The sequence below is a fragment of the Cebidichthys violaceus genome, unplaced genomic scaffold (genome assembly GCF_023349555.1).
Source record: "Cebidichthys violaceus isolate CVI_PGR_0920_01 unplaced genomic scaffold, fCebVio1.0.p SCAF_6, whole genome shotgun sequence".
Lineage (NCBI taxonomy): Eukaryota > Metazoa > Chordata > Actinopteri > Perciformes > Stichaeidae > Cebidichthys > Cebidichthys violaceus.
The window spans coordinates 12,802,351-12,824,348 of record NW_027176816.1 but is presented as its reverse complement, the minus strand read 5'-3'; the positions used below and the strand labels follow the sequence as shown (position 1 = coordinate 12,824,348).

The following is a 21,998-nucleotide window of genomic DNA, read 5'->3' as shown; positions in this document are numbered from 1 at the left end:
TGTTATTTTCTTTACTCTATACTGCTTTGGTGTTTTATTGTATGCTGAATAAAAATAAAAATTAACAATAGAACTATGTACATTCACAAAAGTACATGCCTCAACATGGGAGAAAATACAATTTGGAGTCTTTGTATCTGAGGACCAGGCGCTGAAACCTCCCCAGGCCAGCCATTTCAGGGAATTGCCTCTCGAGATATCTCACAAATGTCTGCCTTTATGTTTTGGGTCAGCCATTGCTGGTGGATGGGACTCAAGTCCTCCAAGTAGGGCTTGTTTTAGAGATTGCCATCAAGATTGCTCGCTTTCCTGTTAAGCCTAGTTATAAAAAACGTCATCCTCGGATAGCGAGCTGCTGTCTACGTGTCGGACAGCAGCCTCTGCAGTCGCAGTGCTGCTGCCCTCGAGGGGACAATATCTGTCCTGCTGGGTGTTGGACGTCGGGGAAATGGTGTGGACCACTGGCGGACAGACCAGGTTGGCCGCCCAGTTGTCACCATAAGTCTGGGCGTGGATGCTGTACAGGTGCTGAGGAACGCTGACGCTTCCACCATCCAGCAGGAACTGGGACAAGAAGTGGCTTTGTGCAGCTGAGGAAGAATAATAACAATGTTAATCAAATGGTGGATACTTGAAAACACTGAAGAAAAGGATTTGAACTTTGACAAACAGTGACAGCTGGGCCCTTTCAGGTCGTAGAGATTTTAGAAACCCCTCACACTAGTACATGCTAGAAATAGAAATGCACTCAGTGCTTGACTTGGATCAAAAAAAGTGTAATTTATTCTGAACCAGCTGCTGCATGTAGCTTTTAATATAGATTACATATTACTATAAATCCAATTAAATACAGTGAATTTCCTCCAAAGTTGGTACAATATATGGATAGAGGATAAATGTTTTTATTTTGTTCAGTTCAAACAAATTCAAACAAATCTAATTTTGCAAGTATGGCTTCAAAAACAGCATTTGAATATGTGCTCAAATAGTAATTACAATGAAAAAGACTAACTGAAGGCAACCATATATTTGGGATTTGTTTTAGTTATTAAGGCAAATCTGGCGCCTTAAAATGTTGATTGGCAAAGTTAAGTGTCATTTACATACTGAAAGTAGTTATCTAGCTATGGACTGTGAAATGCACTGCATGTTAACAAGTAATATCAGCATTAAAACCTCTTGGACCCCAGGCCTATTTTTAGGCCTCTGCTCGAAAATTGCAAAGCCATACTAAAATGAGTATATTTGTGCAACTACAAGGTCTATTTAAATTATTTTGGTGCTATAATAAAGGGAACACTTGTGAAATTTGTTCAGATGTGTAATTATCAGTATATATGTCACTGGTTAAGAGTAAATTAGGATGGCACACAGCACAAATTGAAAATTTTAATTTCCGTCAAAAAAAAAGAAGCACTTTCAGGATATGTATTTTTAGGAATGATGTAGCCTCAAGGTTTAAACTCTCTCAGATCATAGCACAATATATGAACAGTCTCTGGGCAAATTTTTTCTTTGATAAAGTGAATCCTCTCCGGGGAACCATCACCTCACCTGTCATCATGAAAAGTAAAAAAAAAATAATGCTAAAATAAAATAAATATTATTATTTCTCTACTGATCTGAGCTATAAATGTAATTTCTGTATGATTCCAATCATTTCAAGCATTTTTATAATCGCTGTCCTGTCGCATGTCCTGTTCAAACAGAGGAGACACGTGAGGTGAGGCAGCGACGAGCAATCCCTCACAAACTGGGTTGAGCGCATGTCTTTTGCTGTCTCATTGTTTGTCACAACTGTAATATTTGTAGACACTTTTATTATATGTCCTTTCTTTACATAGAATAGGTAACTGTATTTCACGTATGTGTAGAACCTATTTAGTGTTTCTGATCTGACAGAAACCGCAGAAAGCACACAGGGGAGGCAAACACTACCTCTGCCTCAAAAAAGAGGGCGTGCGAGAGCCCCTGTGTCGGGTTTATGCTTGTTCTGTTATTGTTGGAATGCTGATTCAGCATTCCAAGTATTGTTCTTCGAATCTTTATTCTTCAACTATTTCTTCCGTCGTACATATTTTGACACTTAATAACTTCAAAATTTTTTTCAGCTACAGAAACCGTTCAACTATGTAAATGTTCAGCTTTTTAAGGACACCCCTATGTCTCTTCATATTTCTAATCTTTAAACTTTTTAATTATTAAGCATTTTGCAACTTATTTTTTGAATGGGATGTCTATGGAGAAACTTTTCAAATCCTCTTAAACTTTTTCAACTTTCAGATCCTTCTACTTCCTCATACTTTCAGCTACAGACACCATTTAAACTTTCAAATGTTGAGAAAAACCCTGATCAGTGATTGTATGTTATAATCATTTTGATAACTTTTACACTTTTTGAACTGCAGCTATTTTGCTTTTATGTGTTTTTCAGTCCTTTTCTGCTTTTATAATGGGTGTGTATTGCGCAGCTTAGAGTGCGTGATGTCACCGCTAGAGTGAAGAGGAGCCTGAGATTCCTGTGAAACAAATATTTGTCTTTTGCGACTGACTCCTCAATTTTCACTCTTGATGCATAATCTTTGGATGGAAACGTAGCTAATCTTGTCCTTGTCGTAGACATATGACTGTGGAATCCCACAGATTTACACATTTGGCACAAAAGCCTTTACTTGAGAGGAAAACCAACTTTCTCCTCCATAGACCCCAATGTTAAAACGTACTTCAAAAAAGTCTTGCACAGACAACCGTACCCCATTTCTAAATCGCCATTGAAGCCACTTTTTTTTATACTACAGACACAATTTTCGCATGATCTGTTCTTCAAGTCATCCTCCCTCTCCAGTATTAATATTGGAGCAATAGGGGCTATGGTTATGGGGTTTTTGGGGTTTTGTTTGACAGGTGTTTCCCAGTCTTTTCTCATGAAAAGGCGGCAGGCTCACAGGTGTTCGTGCTTGAGCTAATTACTGATGTTTATAAACACACAGACTCACAGACACAAGCCTCACTCTATATCTCTGTGTGTCTCTCTCTCTCTGTGTGTGTATCTCTTATACAGTCATTCAGGTATTAGAGACTTTTAGAGGACCCCCCACACACACACACACACCATTTTAAAGTACAAGCCCCACCGAATGAATTCCAACTGAAATGCTTTTGATGAAGCCTGTCATTTAATAACCTGTTTGTGTTTATCTAACATTATGATTCAGTCTCCTCTCCTCCTGTCTAACCCACCCAGCCCCACCCTTTCAAAATAAAAGCCCCATGGATTAACTGTATTTAAACATTAAGCTCAAAATGAGGCTTTTTTGTTGAAATAATTAATGCTCTTACTAATACTACGACAACTACTACTACTGCTGCTAATATTTCTAGTATTACTACTACTGCTACTAATACTACTACTACTTCTACTACAATTTTTGCTGTTGCAACTATTACCATTACTACTACTGCTATTATTACTACCACTACTGCTAATACGACCAGTACTACTATTACTTATACTACAACTGCTACTACTAATACTACTACTGCTATTCATGCTATTACCAGTACTAATACTACTACAGCTATTTGTACAAAGGCTACTAGTACTTCTACTACTGCTATTACTGCTATTTCAAATACTGCCATTACTATTACTAATACTACTACTTCTTCTACTACTACTACTGTTAGATTAAATACAACAACCACTACTACAGCTATTACTACGACTACTTCTACTACTTCTTGTTATTACTAATACTTCTACTACTAATAATACTTCTACTACAACTACAACTTCTACTACTACTACTACTACTACTACTACTGCTACTACTACTACTACAAATATCACTACTGTTGAAATTTTTTAAGCCACAGAAACCGTTAGAATATCAAAATGTTCAGCTCTTTCAGGAGAGGGTGATATGATTTTTCATGTTTGTAAACTTTAAGCTTTTTGAATTAAGCTTTTTGCAATTTTTTTGAATGGGATATCTATGGAGAAAATCTTCAAATCCTGTTAAACTTCTTCAACTTTCAAAGCCTTCTTCTTTCTCATATTTTCAGCTACTGACACCATAGTCGGACGTTTCAACTAGAAGGGTTTTCATCTGCAGTTTAAATGTTTTCGGGCTTCAACATTTTTCAGACAGGTGTCTCCCATTTCTGTATTTTCAGCAATGCTTTTTGCAATTCATTGCAGCTTTCAACATTCCAACGCATTTTCAGCAGGAAATGCATTTTCTAGTTGCTCTTCTTCTACACTTCTCTTCTTCTTCTTATATTTTGCTTTGACCACAAAAATGTAAGATTCTATATTGAAGCTTAAAAATGTCTCAAAAAACAGGGAAATATTACCAAATCAACAGCAATTCAACGTCGGACAGGTAAAGTAACCTTTTATGTGTTTGTTGTTCTCTTTATACATCCATGGTTGTTACGCATATTATCGCGGAATCTCACGATTTTCGCGGGTGGAGCTGGAGGCTGATGGGGGAGCCTCATCATTTTCCCTTGTGGAAGTCACTGAGGTAGTCAAACAACTTCACAGTGGCAAAGCCCCAGGGATTGATGAGATCCGTCCAGAAATGCTGATGGCACTGGGTGTGGAGGGGCTGTCTTGGATGACACGTCTCTTCAACATTGCGTGGAGGTCTGGGGAGTGGCAGACCGGGGTGGTGGTTCCCCTGTTCAAAAAGGGGGACCAGAGGGTGTGTGCCAATTATCGCGATATCACACTACTCAGCCTCCCTGGTAAAGTCTACTCCAAGGTGCTGGAAAGGAGGGTTCGGCCGATAGTCGAACTTCGGATTGAAGAGGAACAATGCGGATTCCGTCCTGGCTGTGGAACAACAGACCAGCTCTTCACTCTCGCAAGGATCCTGGAGGGGGCTTGGGAATACGCCCATCCGGTCTACATACGTTTTGTGGACCTGGAGAAGGCGTATGGCCGGGTCCCCCAGGAGATACTGTGTGAGGTGCTGCGGGAGTATGGGGTGAGGGGGCCACTTCTTGGGGCCATCCAATCCCTGTACGCCCATAGCGAGAGCTGTGTCCAGGTTCTCGGCAGTAAGTCGGTCTCGTATCCGGTGAGGGTTGGCCTCCGCCAGGGCTGCGCTTTGTCACCAATCCTGTTTGTGGTATTCATGGACAGGATATCAAGGCGTAGTCGTGGGGAGGAGTGTTTACAGTTCGGTGGGCTGAGGATTGCATCCTTGCTTTTTGCAGATGATGTGATCCTGATGTCTTCATCGGGCTGTGACCTCCAGCACACACTGGATCGGTTTTCGCAGCTGAGTGTGAAGCGGTTGGGATGAGAAGTTTAATCTGCGATCCGTCTTCGCTGTTTACATGTTGAAAAAAATCGTATCAGTCCAATTGGCTGCAGCGTCCAATCACATAACTGATGAACAAAGAGGAGGCGTGTCCGCCATTAAAACACTCCCTGGAAGTCTGTTCTCGTGGGTCATCGCACATGGCTCCTCAGAGGTCCCTCCTCTCTTCTCGCTCCTATGAGCTAAATAAGAGCTTTGGGACGGCCGTCAATATGGCGGAGCAGAACAACTTCAAGCAAGGATCGAGGAAATGACAATTAAGAGACTTGGGATGTACCCATGGACGGCGAAACTGAACGGAAATATTTCTCCTTTCGCTGCAAAACATCAAAAAGTAAGGTGCTGTTTATGATGATAATCGATATTGAGTTTGGTATTGCTGGTGTCTGATAGCTCATAACTCAGTGATGCTGTGTCGTAGTGGAATATGAGTCATATCCCTGTAATCCTCAGGTTACTGGCGATCTTTTGAGCTAACGTATGTTAGCATTGAGCTACAGAGCACAGCGTTAGAGGCATAAATGTGGAGAGTGGGTCTGCCCAGGGGGCGCTATATGGATTTTGATATTTGGAAATATATATAGTTTTGTCAGAGTTGTGTTTGGAGTTTGTACAAACAGCTGGCATGACTTTGTAGCCCAGGCTCTGCAATATGTCCCCTTTATGCTCAAAGTAGGGTAGAGGTTGATCAAAATATGGACATCATTTTGTTTATTATTACATTACATTTACATTACAGTCATTTAGCAGACGCTTTTATCCAAAGCGACTTACAATAAGTGCATTCAACATTGGTAATCAAAAGAACTACTAGTCACCAGAAGTCATAAGTACATTTCCTTTCCCAAACAAGCATCTAAGAGCATGAAGCAGAGCATAACTCAGAGCCAAAGTACAGTGCAGAAACAAGAAAAACAGTTAGTGCTATAAGTAGTACGAATACAATAAGTGCAACAAGCTAGTATGAAAACAATAAGCGCTAAGTGGAAGGCTCAGGGTAGCACTTCCTGAAGAGGTGGGTTTTCAGCCTGCCCCGAAAGATGGGCAGCGACTCCGCTGTCCTGACGTCAGTGGGAAGTTCATTCCACCACTGTGGGGCCAGGACAGAAAACAGCCGTGACCGGGTCGATCGGCCGCCAGGACCTCTGAGCGACGGGGCCACCAATCGCCCCGAGGCAGCAGAGCGAAGTGGTCGGGCGGGGGTGTAAGGCTTGACCATGGCCTGGAGATAGGAAGGAGCTGTTCCTTTCACTGCCCTGTAGGCTAGCACCAGAGTCTTAAACTGGATGCGAGCTCTTATAGGTAGCCAGTGTAGAGAACGGAGAAAGGAAGTTGTGTGGGAGAACTTGGGGCGATTGAACACCAGGCGAGCTGCAGCTTTCTGGACAAGCTCCAGAGGTCTGATGGCCGACGCCGGGGCTCCGGTGAGTAGAGAGTTGCAGTAGTCCAGGCGGGAGATGACAAGAGCCTGGATGAGAACCTGCGCCGTCTCGTCAGTCAGGAAGGGACGAATCCTCCTGATGTTGTAGAGCAGGAATCTGCAGGAGCGTGTAACGGATGAAATGTTTGCCGAGAATGACAGTTGGTCATCCAGGGTCACACCCAGGTTCCTCGCAGTCCGAGTTGGCGTCACCACGGTATCATCAATGGTGATGGACAGGTCCCGGTGCGGGCAACTCTTCCCCGGGAGGAACAGTAGCTCAGTTTTGTCTAGGTTGAGCTTGAGGTGGTGAAGCCTAATAACAAGTCATGGTATGACCACAGTCAACAGGTGTCATCCTCTGGAGACCATGAATGTGTGTACACAATTTCATGGCAGTGCTTTAAAATTGAAGAAATTTCACTCTGGGGCCAACAAACTGTGTGACATTACAGCAATGCCATTAGTAAAGTTAAAAAACGGAATTAAAAAAAAAAACATCTGACAGTGATGCACACATCACGCTCAGGATTCGTCCGCTCCTGTGGATAAGAGCAAACCTGGTCTTTGAAAAAATTTCCATACATATCTAACATATAACATATCATATATTTTTGCATTACACATAACATTATTTAAGTTGTACAGCAGGTATTGATTCTGTCTGTTATGTCTTATCTGTCTAAAAAAAGACTTACAATAATAGCCAAAGCCACACTATTACAGCAGAAATGGTTCATTTTAATCTTTTGATTCAATTGTTTTCAGACACAACAGATCTGCAAAGTTTGCACTAGACCTCATTAATAAATCTAACATTAAGTTAAAAAGAGACATTTTAGACCAAAAGCTCTTTTACATGACAAACCTTGTAAACTGGTGGAGGGCTGCTCTAAGCTGTCATTCAGGGACCACACATTCATGGATGCCTCGGCCAAGGCAAACTGCTCTGCTACTCCTGTGAAACAAACACGTTTGATATTCCTTTTCTCAGAAGTGGACCCCCAGTTGTTTTTTACCACCATCACAAACAAAGGGAAATCGAATAAGTGCTCTAGATTTGAGTCACTGTCATGGCACATCTTAAGGGATATTGATTTTTGTAGACGCTCTCTCTGCACAGGCCAATCAAACAGAAACAATGCCCACAGGGATTTGACTATCACTCCATCTCCACCGACCACGACTTGTTTTCCTTAAATTGAATTAATTTGTTTGTCTCACCTGCAGCGAAGCGAGCTTCCTTGATTTCGTCCGTCATTTGGGAGTAGAATTGTTCATCCTCATGCAGCTCGGTCCCCACACCCCCCCAGCCTCCGCTGCCTTTACCCCAGTTCCCGCTCCAACCGCCCCCGCTTCCTCTGGCCTCGCCGCCTCCACCCCAACCTTTCCACTCAATCAGGTGAGCAACTCGCCCCTGTGCCATCGCAGTCGGCTTGGTGACATGCTCCTTTATTGTGGCCACCAGACCTAAATAAGAGGAAGACAAGGAGGGCAGCATTATGATAACGTGGATTAGATGGACATGGACAGTCAGTGTGGTAGCAGAGGATATACGGAGACAATTTGAGGAAAAGCTAAAGTTATAGGCAACATGCAATGGTGTACAGTAGGTGATAGAGAAGGAAGAATCAAATGTCACATTAAGGGACAGGAATATGGAAATGGTAAAGAAGACACAGAAGAATGAGTATAGCTATGAATTGAGAAGAATACTTTGGCATAATTCAGACTTTGAAGGTCAACATTTTCTCCTGATTTGCATGACCTGAAGCATGAAAGAGGGGTTTCTGCCGCTGCAGTCTGATGCAGAGTTCCATTAAGGTTGAAAATTACAGTGTAATGGCACCAAAGGTGAATTTGGAGAGAATTGTAAATTTTCATTTAGTTTCATAAACTTGGTTCAGGAACGGGGACCACGCCCCGGATACAACCCATTTCCCGGCACAAGTACTGAAGCACAACGAACCCGTTCACTTCCTCTTTGACTCAGCTTCCACACGACGTACGATATACGAGCAAACGCTCTCTGATTTCAGCTTCAACACAAAGTACGACATACGAGCAAACGCTCTCTGATTTCAGCTTCAACACGAAGTACGACATACGAGCAAACACTCTCTGATTTCAGCTTCATCATGAAGTACGACATACGAGCAAACGCTCTCTGATTTCAGCTTCAACATGAAGTAAGACATACGAGCAAACGCTCTCTAATTTCAGCTTCAACATGAAGTAAGACATACGAGCAAACGCTCTCTGATTTCAGCTTCAACTTGAAGTAAGACATACGAGCAAACGCTCTCTGCTTTCAGCTTCAACATGAAGTACGACATACGAGCAAACGCTCTCTAATTTCAGCTTCAACATGAAGTAAGACATACGAGCAAACGCTTTCTGACTCAGCTTCAACACAAAATATGACAGACAACAACCAAACTTCGACTGGGCTTTAATACGATGTACGACAGACAAGCAAAATCTTAAAACCGCTTACCTTTGCTCAAAGGCTCTTTCTCAACCCTTTCGGATGACTATGGAGCTAAATCCAGGTCAAAAGTTTTGATCATTTGAAAAATTAATTTGAACCTGAAAGTTCAAGTTGTGGTCTTGAACATTGAAAAATACAGCAATATATTCAAAATAAAAATAAGTGAATGAAAAGGTTTTTTGGGTTGAACATAATTTATTTTTTTAATTTTTCACTTTCATATATATATTTTGATATTTGAGGTCTTGCAAATCAGTCGTCCGACCTGGGTATAGGAGCGAAAGACCAATCGAACCAGTAGCTGGTTCCCTCTGAAGTTTCCTTCAGGATAGCTGGCGCTCACAGTTTTTCCCCACTGCATTCACGTGAATATGGTGTATAGAAAGTGTTCAATCATAATTCTTGAGGTGCCCACGTTACCTGAAGGCAACATTGTTGAGGAGGGTCCTCAGCCTTCTTTGTGATGCTGTCATTCATGATGACACGCCCCTCTCAGTCAAAGCCACGCCCCCACGCTAGATCAGGGTCTAAAGTCTGAACTGAAAAAAACAATCTGAAAGTGAAAAAAAGATTTGAAACCAAAAAAAAGAAATTTGAATCTGAAAATATAAAATCTGAAACTGAAAAATACAAGACCTCAAATATCAAAATATATATGAAGGTGAAAAATGAAAAAAATAAATGTATCCAAAAAAATTCCAGAACTGAATCAAAATTATATTCGACCCAAAATAACTTTTTATTCACTTATTTTTATTTTGAATACATTGTTGTATTTTTCAATGTTCAAGACCACAACTTGAACTTTCAGGTTAAAATTATTTTTTCAAATGATCAAAACTTTTGACCTAGATTTAGCTCCATAGACGACCAGCCTTGTCCCGAAGTCCCGTAGTTCCCACCTTCTCTCACCACGCTTCGTTGCCAGCAACCTCGGCTGCGTGTAGCCATCCACGTTCCCCGCGGCTCTCGATAACCATTCTCCATCAACTCCGAAGTCGTTCGCCCCCACCTTCCAACAGCCCGGGGGGGAGATCCCGGTTTCGGCATCCGACCCCTCAAACTTAATCCCCCTATCCTTTCCCCTACAACCCCAATCCCGACCGCCGGAGATCCAGGTGCTCGAACGACGGGCGAAACCACCGCGATTCACCATTCCGTCGCTCCATATTCCACTTCTCCGAGCAGACAGTTCTCTCAAACGAAGAACGCAATCATCCAACGCAACACGCCTTGCATCAGTCTGCTTAAAAAAGCACAACTTTCCAAGCTATTAAAGCACTCGTAGCACAACTCTCCGAGCCTCCAGAGCACTTCTGGGTTTCCCTACGCCACGTTAGGGGCGCACCGATGACGTCATGACGCATCACACGGCCGAAGACGCTCAGAGACCTACATCAGTCCCTTCAGAGAGCCAGGTTGTATACCACCCACTTCAAGCTCCCCCTGTGCCAGAGCTCACATTGCAATATTTTCCCCAAAACTTTACTATTAACCCAGGCATGTGGGTATGACAGCGCCAAACGCAACAGACCCTCCTTTACTTGCGGTAATTCCTTACTACGTCCAACACTACCTGCCAAAGCCAGAATCTACAAATTCAGCATCAAACTGGCATCAGGAAATCTTCTTTCACAGCCAGAGTCAGTACAGCATGGAACAACTTCCAGCGACACAGTCGACAGCCCTTCTCTAAAACACAATTAAGTCAAGGCTAACAGCAGATCGGAAGCAGCATCCAAACTTGCACAACTTCACTTTCCCCCACTGAACGCCGTACCTCTGACTCCCACATGTAGTTTAACAGATATTTATTTGCGACTAGTCCTGAAAAGGATCGATTCAAAACCTTGGTACCGGCCTCATTACCCTAACCGGGTACCAATTGTACGTACTAAAGATCATGCTAAAGATCTTACATTCATCCCAGCATCCTTTCCTTTTCCCTTACTTCTACCTTTCATGTCCCACCCACTTTGGCTAACTCCTCCCACCTCCACCAGCTACACAGACTGCTCCAACAGGGAACAGGTAGGTACATAGCAGGCCAAGAAGCTGGTCGCCTAAGGCAGACACCAAGATCATTATTACGCTACCTACCACCGCCCACAGGCACAGAAGAGTATTTAATTACTTAGCCAGCCATTATATCGCAGGCTCAGACGCTCAACAATGGCAAATTATTTGATGCAACTAACTAATAGATAGATAGATAGATAGATAGATAGATAGATAGATAGATAGATAGATAGATAGATAGATAGATAGATAGATAGATAGATAGATAAATAGATAGATACTTTGGACCGATTAAACAAAATCGGATACCTTCCCACGGCACACCCAACTACCTCTCAGAAAAGAAGAAATAAGGAGGAATGTCAGAAGGTGTAAACCTGCGGGGGAAGAAAGTAGTTGACAGAAGTGTCTGCCCAGGACAATGGGTCAGGATCCAAGGAGGAGCTCATTGGACTTCAGCCAATTGTGGAGCTGATCGATAGGCTTAGGAATGTAACTTTGGCGGGACAAAGGAGCTGTTTGTCCCCCGAGAGACTAAGACTTCCTTCGTACCATGGGGCAGATACATCAATCTGTCCTGTGGTGTGAATGAGGTCTCATATTTCTTGAAATATTTTACTATCGATAGTGTAATTTGGTTTGTGATTGTTTTGGCTTCTGTTAACAATATTAAATACTTTTGATTTTGACCTGGACCTGCTGACTCCTGCCGTGCTTGCTGATGGAACAAAGAGTGCAAGGGGGGGGGGCTGCTGCTTCTTCTCCTCAGTGGCCTTCTTCTCCTCTTTGGCCTTCTTCCACTCTGTTTGAGAAATTTCTGAACACTACAACGACCACGTCACACTTGACGAAGCACGCAAAAATCAAGGTAAACCACGACACCAGTTCCTCTCGGAACGACATCTCCTTCTACGACTAACACATCACCAAGCCAGAAGACATCCAGCTTTTCACAGATGCAGCACCCTCCATCAGCTTCGGCGGCCTCCACGGTGGCAAGTGGTGCCGAGCTGCATGGCCGCCTCAATTCTCATCCCTCACTCCTTCCGATCTACGAAACGTGTCCCGTAGTCATTGCAGCCATTCTTTCAGGGCATGAACGGTCAAAAGACCATTGCCACCTACTCGGACAATAGCCCCGTCATAGATATTAATAAAGGACGGTCACATCGTCTAAACACAATGACGTTCATGCGTAGACTAAGACCCCGCAACCGGAACACCTAATCTCTGCTTCTCAAGTTGGCATCCTCAACGTCGCCCCTCAAAACACTCCATTGCACCTTAATGGACAGAACCGCTTCGAAGCTTTTCACGTCTCCTTCAGCCTTCCACCATCCGTCACTTGACATCCTTACCCTTACGAACTTTCCATTCCCTCCTTAAGATAAAGTCACCCACCATATGGGTCTACATAAGCGGAATTAACTTCTTCGCAACTCCGTGCCCAGCCTCTGCTACGCTACTCGAAGGTCTCCGTAAGCCGAACCACGCCCTATGCCTAAATGTCTGCCCCTCACTTCGGACCTCCTCACCCGGGGTATCCATGCACTCTGCTCAGGCTATCTGTCTCCCTCCATGGACAAAGTATTAAGTCCACGTTCTAGCCGGCTTCCTTCGCTGCTCCGAGTTCACCGCCTCAAACTCCAACCACCATCCGTTGCGTCACGCTACTGCATCAAACATCACATCCATCCTCCCAACAGTCGTCCATCGCCTCAAATGCCGCAAGACCAACCAACACGGCCCAATCCAGCCCACGACCTTTCCGAAAAGACTCATACCCAAGTCCGTACGAACCCATTCGCGACTACTCAAGCCAAGCTCAATTCCGCCCAGACGAACTTTCCCACAAGATCCAACTGGAATGCCTAATCTCCGCCTCCCGAGACGCTATCCTCAACAGCGTCGCCCCCCAAATACTCTCTTCGTACCTCACCGGACGGAACCGCTTCAAAGCTTTCCACACCTCTTTCAGCCTTCCATTCCCGTCACTCAACATCCTTACCCTCACAAACTTCATCACATTCGCCCATTCCCTCCTCAAAATAAAATCCTCCACCATACAGGTTTACTTAAGTATTATTAACTTTTTCACTAAACTGTCCTGTGCCCACTTTCTACCCACTCACACATAGGCATGCTACTCAAAGGTCTCCGTAAACCCAAACCACGCCCAATGCCTCAATGTTTGCCTCGGACCTCCTCACCCGCTGCATCCATACACTCTGATCAGGCTACTTGTCTCCCTCCATGGACAAAGTTTTCGAGTCCATGTTCTTGCTGGCCTTCTTCGGCTTCCTTTGCTGCTCCAAGTTCACCGCCTCAAACTCCGACCACCACCCGCTACGACATGCCACCATTTCTGACATCTCAATTCATCCTCCCAACAACGTCATCTATCACCTAAAATGCAGCAAGACCAACCAACACGGTCCACCTCAACCCATCTACCTCTTCCGACTAAACTCGTTCCTAAGTCCGTACGAACCAATCCGTGACTACATAACCTTGAGATCAGCTAGCCAAACCTCTCCGCAAGATCCCCTGTTTACCACAGAGACGGGCAAAGGGGCCACGCGTTCATGGTTTCACCACCACTTCCGCCACATACTAGCCAGATCAGGAATACCCCCCTTGGGCCATTCTTTTCACATCGGCGCCGCCTCCACCGCTTTGAGCCAAGGAATTCCCGACCACATCATTAAGATTCTCGGTCATTGGTCTTCCCCCGCATACCTCTCCTACATCCGCTCCAATCCGAACAACATTAGAAATGCCCACCGGCACCTGATTCCGTGATCTAGACTCTAGAGTGGGGGCCGTCAAGAGACGGCCCCCACTCTAGAGTCTCCATCCCTCCGTTCCCGCCAGGCAGCAGACACCAACGGTCCACCATAGCTTCCCACAGCCTTCTTTCTACAACCCTCTCTACCCTCCTCCCTTCTTCTTCCCTACACCCTTTCATCCCTACCCTACATCCTTTTCATCCCTCGACCCCCACCCCACATCCCTTCATCCCTCTACCTCGACCCCTACCCCACATCCCCTCATCCCTCTACCATGACCCCTTCATCCCTCTACCTCGACCCCTACCTCACATCCCTTCATCCCTCTACCTCGACCCTTTCGTCCCTCTACCTCGACCCTTACCCCACATCCCTTCATCCCTCTACCTTGACCCCTTCACCCCTCTCGCAATAAACCTCTCGAAACCTATTTTCGTTGTATGGTGTGGTCCTTGTTAGTGAATTGATGATTACGGATAGCACTTCAACAGCACTGTAAGAAGCCCACAAGGATAGAAAACCTATAATGGAAATTAAACAAAATGAAATATTTAATTTGACTCACAATAAGACAACACAAGACAACTTTGCTCTTATTTTTCAAATTTTATTTTGTAGTTTATTTTTAGACCTGTCAGTGTTGATTCGCTCCAAACAGCCGATGTACCAACTGTGCCGACATTAGCTGTTAGCTAGCAACAGATCGCGCTCACCTGCATCTTTCCAATTACTTTTTCGCTTCATGTTTTGTCAGAGCACATCTAATAATTAAACGTTCAAGCTGAGTCACTATGCAAGGCCTGTCTTTTTTTCATTCAAAACTTGAGAAATAAAATCTGTTTGTTTTCAAATTTCAAGTCTTAAGTAATTGTTATTATTGTGACTGACTCAAATCCAAGCCTCAAATCATCAGCTCTGTTGCTTTAACTTAATGGACTCATGTCAAGATTCAAGCAGCATCTAATAGAGGTGCTGTGACCCTGTATCTCTACAGTAATATGTTATTCATAACCTGTAGAATCACTGGGCAAAACTACAATGGAGCCATCATTTATTTTAATCACACGAGACAAGGGTAGAAAAGGTCGAGGGGAATGAGGGGTTAAAGCGAACGCGACAGGACAGGATACCTTGGTCATAATTGCAGAACAGGTAAATTAAACATAATGTGAAAGGACGAAAAAGCAAAGGTTGAAAAGGCAAAGGTGGAAAAAGAGAACGAGGAGGAAAGGTTAAGGTTGGAAGAGAAAGAAGAGAGAGAGGACAGAGCAACAAGATATTGAAACACTTAATAAAATAACGGAGCCAAGAGAGTTGGAGTGAAAGAGAGAGAACAAAAAAAAAATCCTGACATGTTATTTTCATTTGAGCTCAACACCCACTGACTCTTCTCTGTGTTCTTTTGTGCACACCGCAGGAAAATTCCATTTGTTTGTCGAATTTTATATTTTAGCCTTATTCTCCACACTGCTGTGTCAAAATGAGCAGATTGTATCAGGTTGCCATCACACCCCATTCACAGAATAATCATGCGTTTGACAAAACATTTTCATGATATTAGATAGTAGCATAAAAATTAAACCTGCATTAATGCTCGGCAGGTAGCAGTTAATAGCAGTTTTTTGCTGAAAACGTGTCTGGAATCGAGGTTGATGAGAGCTGTGAGACTGAACCAAAGTAAAGATGTGGGCAGTAAAACCAAACAATGGGCTGAAAGACATTAAAACGTTCCATAGAGCTGAGAATGTGCTAAAAATTATCAGTGGTCTTATTTCTAGGAGCAAGTAAAATATAGTTATTATAGCAGCTGTAAAGTGGGGGGTTCTATGGAAAATAAGCATTTTCTGGTAGTTGAATACCTGTACTGTGTAACAGGAGTTTGTACTCACCGTTGCCAACATTTTGTTGTATAAAATTTAACCAATCAAACATTTTTGAAATGCCCCACTGTAATGTCACAGCTTTAATGGAAGAGGCAGGATCAACAATACTGACATTTCTGTGGATGCTGTAAGAAATGTATGGATTTCGCAGACTTGTTTATCATGTTACAAGACAGTGTTATCATCAATAATGCAACCACAATCCATTCGGAATAAGTCCCTTTACAAAAATAGACATATATTGCATACTGTGAGGTATCACTCCCTGCTGTTGCTGTGAGGAAACAAAGGGGCTGAACAAACATGGAGTGTAGGTGTTGCATTCAGAGCTTTGTTATTTACCAGCCAACACAGGAATAGTTCTAGAAAACAAAATTGTATCACATCCTAAAGGGGATCTAATTGGTAATAACTGTAATTTGAAAGCAACTACAGTGTTGATTTCAGGTTGTGGTAGACTGAACTAATAAAAAAAGCAAATTAAAAGCGTTTCATTGCTTTATACATGAAGCATAGCAAACACGAAGGGCAATTTAACCAGTAGCCTATTTTGTTTACCATGTTCAGGCTGATGGGAATGCCATTAGTATTGCCTGTATTTCATCATATACCATAGCATTGGACACATTGAAAATTTGAGCAGATGATGGCGCTAGATGACAAGTTAAAGTTTCACCAAAGTTGTTACAGCTATCCAACAGTTGTTGAGACATTTCATCTGGTGGCGCAAAAGGAAAAGTCAGGGGATCACCAAAGTCATTAGGCTTCATCCTTCCTTAAGACACAGCGTTAGCATGACTAAACACATCAATGCCACGTATGCATTCATATATGTGGAATCTGATTGTTCAGTCACTGTGTCCGTCCATGCAACAGAAGCAATATATCTCAACAACTGCTTGGCAGCCCGCACCCTCAAGACTCACTACTAGGCTGTTAGGTTAACAAAACTGCCATTAACTCCTTTGTTCAGGGCAACACTATTAAATTAATGGAATCTAATGATTTCATTTCAGTTTCTTGGTGCCACCAGCAGGGCTTTTTAAACCATTTGCTGTTGATAAATTCACATCAGCGTGATACATCGATCAAACAGCATCATACAAGAAGATGAAATGTAGCAATAACGTCTGCATGATATTCTTCTAAATGTAATTCCATTAGTATAATAATAACAACGCCGCAGTGTGATCTGATTTCAGCAGGTTGTCGGCTGCACTTTGTGACTGCTCCACTCCACAGAACTTGCTCTGCCAATTTAAATGATGACTGACAAGTGATTAAGTCTGAGTAAATTGTTTTTACTGGACCGGTTCTGTCATTCCCAAAGCAGGTGTCGGCCTCTCAGCTGTCTGCCTGAATGTTTGTATTCGTCTAACATATTCATGAGGTTTTCACAGCCTTCATAATTATGCTGTCAGGGTAATACAGGAGCTTTCACTGGGGAAAGTTCAGCAAGGCATAACACATTAAGTCAGATAATTAACCTCCCGCAGAGGGAGGAAAGCAGTGGAGATGGGGAAAAGGGGATGAAAAAGAGTAGAAGGCACAGACACGATGAGAAAAGGAAGCCAGACTCAAAGGTGAAGCAAAAAATTAAATGGGTGAAGGAACCGTGTGTACTTGACTGTTTACTCATGTCTGGATGGATACAGCATATGTGTGAGAGAGAAAGGGTATAAAGGAAGAGGGAAATTACAATGCTAACCTTCCATGGTTACTAACGCAATCTCCCAGCTTACTGTTTCCCCAGTATCATACAATTCATCCATAACAAAGCACAACATGACCTAAGCCTGTTTATGTTCGTGTGTGTGTGTCCGTCTCACCCATCAAAGAGGAGGTGGCCAGCTCGCCGATATCATAGCCATTGCTTTTATCTGACACACTGCCGTTGGACGGATTCTGGCCATCCTGCACAATATGATGCGCAAAAGGAGAGAGAATGTCACATCTTTATCATTGATGTAAGATGAAAAGCTTTTTCTCCAATGGAAACGATTAAAATAGCTAAAATTTGCCATTTCTGACATGGGATTTTGAATGACAAAGAGATATTTTTTCATCTAACATAGGAGCAAGCCATAAAAATCACCAGGATCCATAAATAAAAAACAACACATACACACATCCAAACGCACCCATAAGCACATTTATATACATCCTCCTCTGGCAATGTGTGATGACTCAAACCACACACACAAACAAACACAAAATTGGGATGATAATAACAGCTGGCATTTGTGTAAAAGTAATCAATATGGAAAGAGAAACTGCATTGCAAATGCATTTCCCTTGGTTTAGTATTTTTGATATTTTTTTTCCCAAATATGTTGCAAGAAAAATGGGATTATAAGTACATGTTTACACATTAGTGGATGGTTTCACTTCAAAGTGCTGGAAACCATTCCAAATTAAGTTTTACAGGCAATAAAATTCTGCATAAAAGTCACTTGAATGTAAAACTGGAAAATTGGGAAAACCCAGCGGTATCTTGGGTAAATTATGGCCCTTTCTGTTTTTGACATTAAGTGCTTTGTTGCCAGATGTGTGGTCACTGCAAACACAAGGAGGTCTTGGTCTTTCCATTAAAACTGATCTTTTTATATTTTAACAAAATTAATTCTTCTTTAACAATTCTTCTTTAATATCATGAAATCTGTAAATGTATCATTACATAATAATTGTAAGACACAGTTTGGTAGGTCTAACATGTATTCTATTTATAATGCTTTGTAGCGCAAATAAAAAGGTTATTAAAAGGCTGGTTGTAAAGTAATTCATCTATACAAACATGTCCTACTTTAGTAAAAGTATGTAATAACTCAAATGTCTCATTTTTTCAATGGTGGTAATATCTTTAAGTTTATTTTGCTAATAGCTGTCCAGATAGCTAGCAAAACAGCTATACCATTAGCTCAACATCAAACTGTGAAATACAAAACAATAACTCTGAAATTGTTTGTTGTAAGTTAGTTCATCTATTTTCTACTTACCACAAAGAATTTGAGTGATGTATTTTTGACGAGTCTCTGATGCATTACTGATGGAGACGCTGGAAATGTTAAGGCTATAAGCCAACTTGAGCTAACACTACATGAAATCTCTTTTCGGAGCAGCCATTTTGACATGTCACAGCAGGGTAAACACAGGTGTAATTAATATTATTAATTATAGTCCCATTCTATTTAGTGTGTCTCTGTCATGAGTCAGCTTGCACAATACCAGGGGCCTGGCCCACCTAAATGGAAGAGGGCCATAATTAATAATATTAATTACACCTGTGTTTATCCTGCAATAGCATGTCAAAATGTCTGCTGTGAAAAGAGCATTTTAGCTACATTATAGCAAAGCACAGAACAAGTACACAAGACAGAAGAGTAAAGAGATACACAAATTTACCTAAATTGCAAGTCTACATTTTTTATATATATATATATATATATATATATATATATATATATATATATATATATATATATATATTTGAGAATTTGTAAAATTCTGGGGACATTCATTTTAATAGCAGGGTGTTACTATTTGAAATACACAAATACAGAGAATGCTGATTAATCAGGTTGGTCATTTCACTCTAGAAGCCTGCATGGAAAGTGTGATAGAGCCTGGCTGAGGAGCAGACGGAACAGCTGTTTGTGTTGAAAACATTCCAATGTGAACATTGAATATTCTGCTCGTTTGATTTTCCTTCAATCAGCAGCAAACACTGCCAGCAAACATTTAAAACGTTGGTTCACCCACAGCACAGAAAAAATATATTTTCATAATTATCTCTTATGGTATAAGAATGCAGATAGTGTGAGTTTTATTTGCCCAGAATTTTGAGATTATCTGTCTCTGAGATTTCTTCCCCTTACCCAATACAGCATAGATGAATAGGAATTTGTTTTCGTTACTCACAGCATTGAATGTTTTGTTTAAGAAATTCAACAGAAATAGCCTCCCCAATAATTCATACAGCATCAAACAGTTTTAGAGGGACTTTTTTTCTCTCTTGAAAAGAGTTCTAGTGATAGATGCTATAATTCTACTGAACCGACACTAAAAGCCAATACTCTTTGCTGTCAGTCTACATTTGGGAGGCAGACACACTGAAAAGGCCAATGTCAGGCCAAAACCTGCAAGGTAAAGGTGAGGGCTTTCACTCACCTTGACAGAGGACGGCTGTACTTCCTCCGTCTGGTCCTGCTGTGCTGTCATGGGATAGTGGAGCTCTGTGGGGAGCCACACAAACAAATGCTGGTGTTAGATTCATGCTCGTGTGTGTGTGTGTGTGTGTGTGTGTGTGTGTGTGTGTGTGTGTGTGTGTGTGTGTGTGTGTGTGTGTGTGTGTTTCTTGGCATGGGTGATGGTCCTTACAGCCAAAACCCAGTTGACACAAATGGCCAGGGGTCAAGCGAGGCTCAGCATAATTTAACTGGAGCCTCTCTACATAGTTGACTCTGCACCAGCCCACACTCGGCCTATTTGTTTTTTAATTGACGGTGATGAGGTTCATATGAATGGCAAGAGGAAATGGAGCGCACTTCAAAGCCATGGCGAATTAACATCATTAGAAAGGTCAGTGGACACGTGGACACACACACTTACAAACCCGCCTGGGGTTTCCCCTGGGAGATGTTGTCAAGACAATTGGCTGTTGCTATGGATACGCGACAGCAACAAGAGACGAGTGATAGCCATCCATTTACTTAAGTCACGATCCATGCTCTGGCCTCATCAAACGCTATTAGCAGGTCAACAAATCCATCATGATTCGTGAACCAACCCGCCTTCCTTAAGGGGTTAAATCCCACCCTGAGTCACACAGACACACACACACACACACACACACACACACACACACACTCAAACACACACATACAAACACACTCCCGCTGTTTTCTTAGCTGTCTGCCAGGAGCCTCACAGCTGCCTTCCCTCTTTCTTCCCAGCTTGAAAGCGCTGCCCTCATCACTCTCCACCTTGTTAAAAGGGACCTTCCTGAACAAAAGCAGATGTCTTATCTCACAACATAATGTGAGACTAACAGATTCAGGCTTGAAATAAATTGTGAGAATGTGACGTGACGTTAAATGTGGCGCACTGACAAAACAACACATAGATTGTTGTTCAGAGGTGTCACAGAACGCTGGTAGCCTCCACCTTCAACTGCCCTTTTATTTTTGATCAAATCTTTTGTTTTGACAGCGCAAACTAGTGCTCGTGTTCCTCCTGAAAGAGGCCCCCACTGCAAGCCGAGCCATCGTTGTTTCATCCAGATATCAAGCCCTGCCTTATTTCCACCTAAAGCTCCCTAACGCTCCATGCAGACAGCAAATACTGTACGTGAGAGAAAATTGCAACCCAAGTCACATCCTCAAATTGGATATGAGCTTTGGATGGAGCTGTCATATCCTAAAGCCGCTGCTGTTGTCCGCTGATCTGCCCCCGGAGTCGAGTTTCTAAAGCGACATCCATGGATTCACTCAGCTCAAACAATAGCTATGAAAAGAACAGATGAAAACAAGTTTTCGGTTGCCTGCTTTCATTTGTGCTCTGCAACACTATACATGCAAGCACTTCAGCCAGGCTAAAAATGTGATTCAGTAGGTTGTCATCGCCTCAGGAACCTTGTTAATTTTTCCTTAATTGTCTAGACTCTCACCTACAGAGCTGTCCCTTGAAAGCATGATGCAACTTTCTGAAACAGCTGTGCTCCTTAAAATGTTTGTTGGCCGCTGTCGACACTTCCTGCGGGTTGAGCCAACCCTCAAACAGAAACATGGACTTGGACACACAAAACAGGTGGATTCGGGCACTGACCTTTGTGACCTTTGCAGAGGCAGGCGCCCATGGTGTCAGGACGGCCGGGCGGTTATCTGTTCACCATGGTGGCTTGAGGATGAGGAGGATGAGGTGCGGGTGAAAGGGAGGGAGAAGGGGAGACAAGGCAGGGAAGGAAAAGGAGGGATGAGCCGGCAGAGGAGCAGAGAGAGGCGAGGAAGTGAGGCAGGTGGGAAGTACGAGTGGATGCCCAGATGAGCTGCAGGCTGATGCATTGGC

At 42.7% G+C, this 21,998-nt stretch overlaps 1 protein-coding gene across 2 annotated transcripts; it reads right to left on the bottom strand.

Moving 5' to 3' along the window:
- Positions 1-115: 115 nt before the first annotated feature.
- fam131c (family with sequence similarity 131 member C) lies at positions 116-21,996 on the bottom strand. Of its 2 annotated transcripts, XM_068733477.1 has the most exons (6): positions 21,759-21,996; positions 20,103-20,167; positions 17,765-17,849; positions 7,978-8,223; positions 7,622-7,711; positions 116-590 (listed from the first exon to the last, which is right to left on the bottom strand). In XM_068733477.1, the coding sequence occupies exons 1-6, from the start codon at positions 21,787-21,789 to the stop codon at positions 319-321; spliced, it is 789 nt and encodes a 262-aa protein (XP_068589578.1). In that variant the 5' UTR covers positions 21,790-21,996; the 3' UTR covers positions 116-318. The 2 variants fall into 2 exon arrangements, with proteins under 2 accessions (XP_068589578.1, XP_068589579.1); XM_068733478.1 differs by lacking the exons at positions 20,103-20,167; positions 21,759-21,996 and adding an exon at positions 18,932-19,005.
- Positions 21,997-21,998: the final 2 nt, after the last annotated feature.

Excerpts from the sequence above, each read along its gene's own strand:
- fam131c (XM_068733477.1), bottom strand. The coding sequence starts at position 21,789 with ATGGGCGCCTGCCTCTGCAAAGGTCACAAAG. Across the intron at positions 17,850-20,102 it reads TACAGCCGTCCTCTGTCAAG|GATGGCCAGAATCCGTCCAA; the intron begins GTGAGTGAAAGC and ends CATATTGTGCAG. Across the intron at positions 7,712-7,977 it reads GGAAGCTCGCTTCGCTGCAG|GAGTAGCAGAGCAGTTTGCC; the intron begins GTGAGACAAACA and ends TTTGTTTCACAG.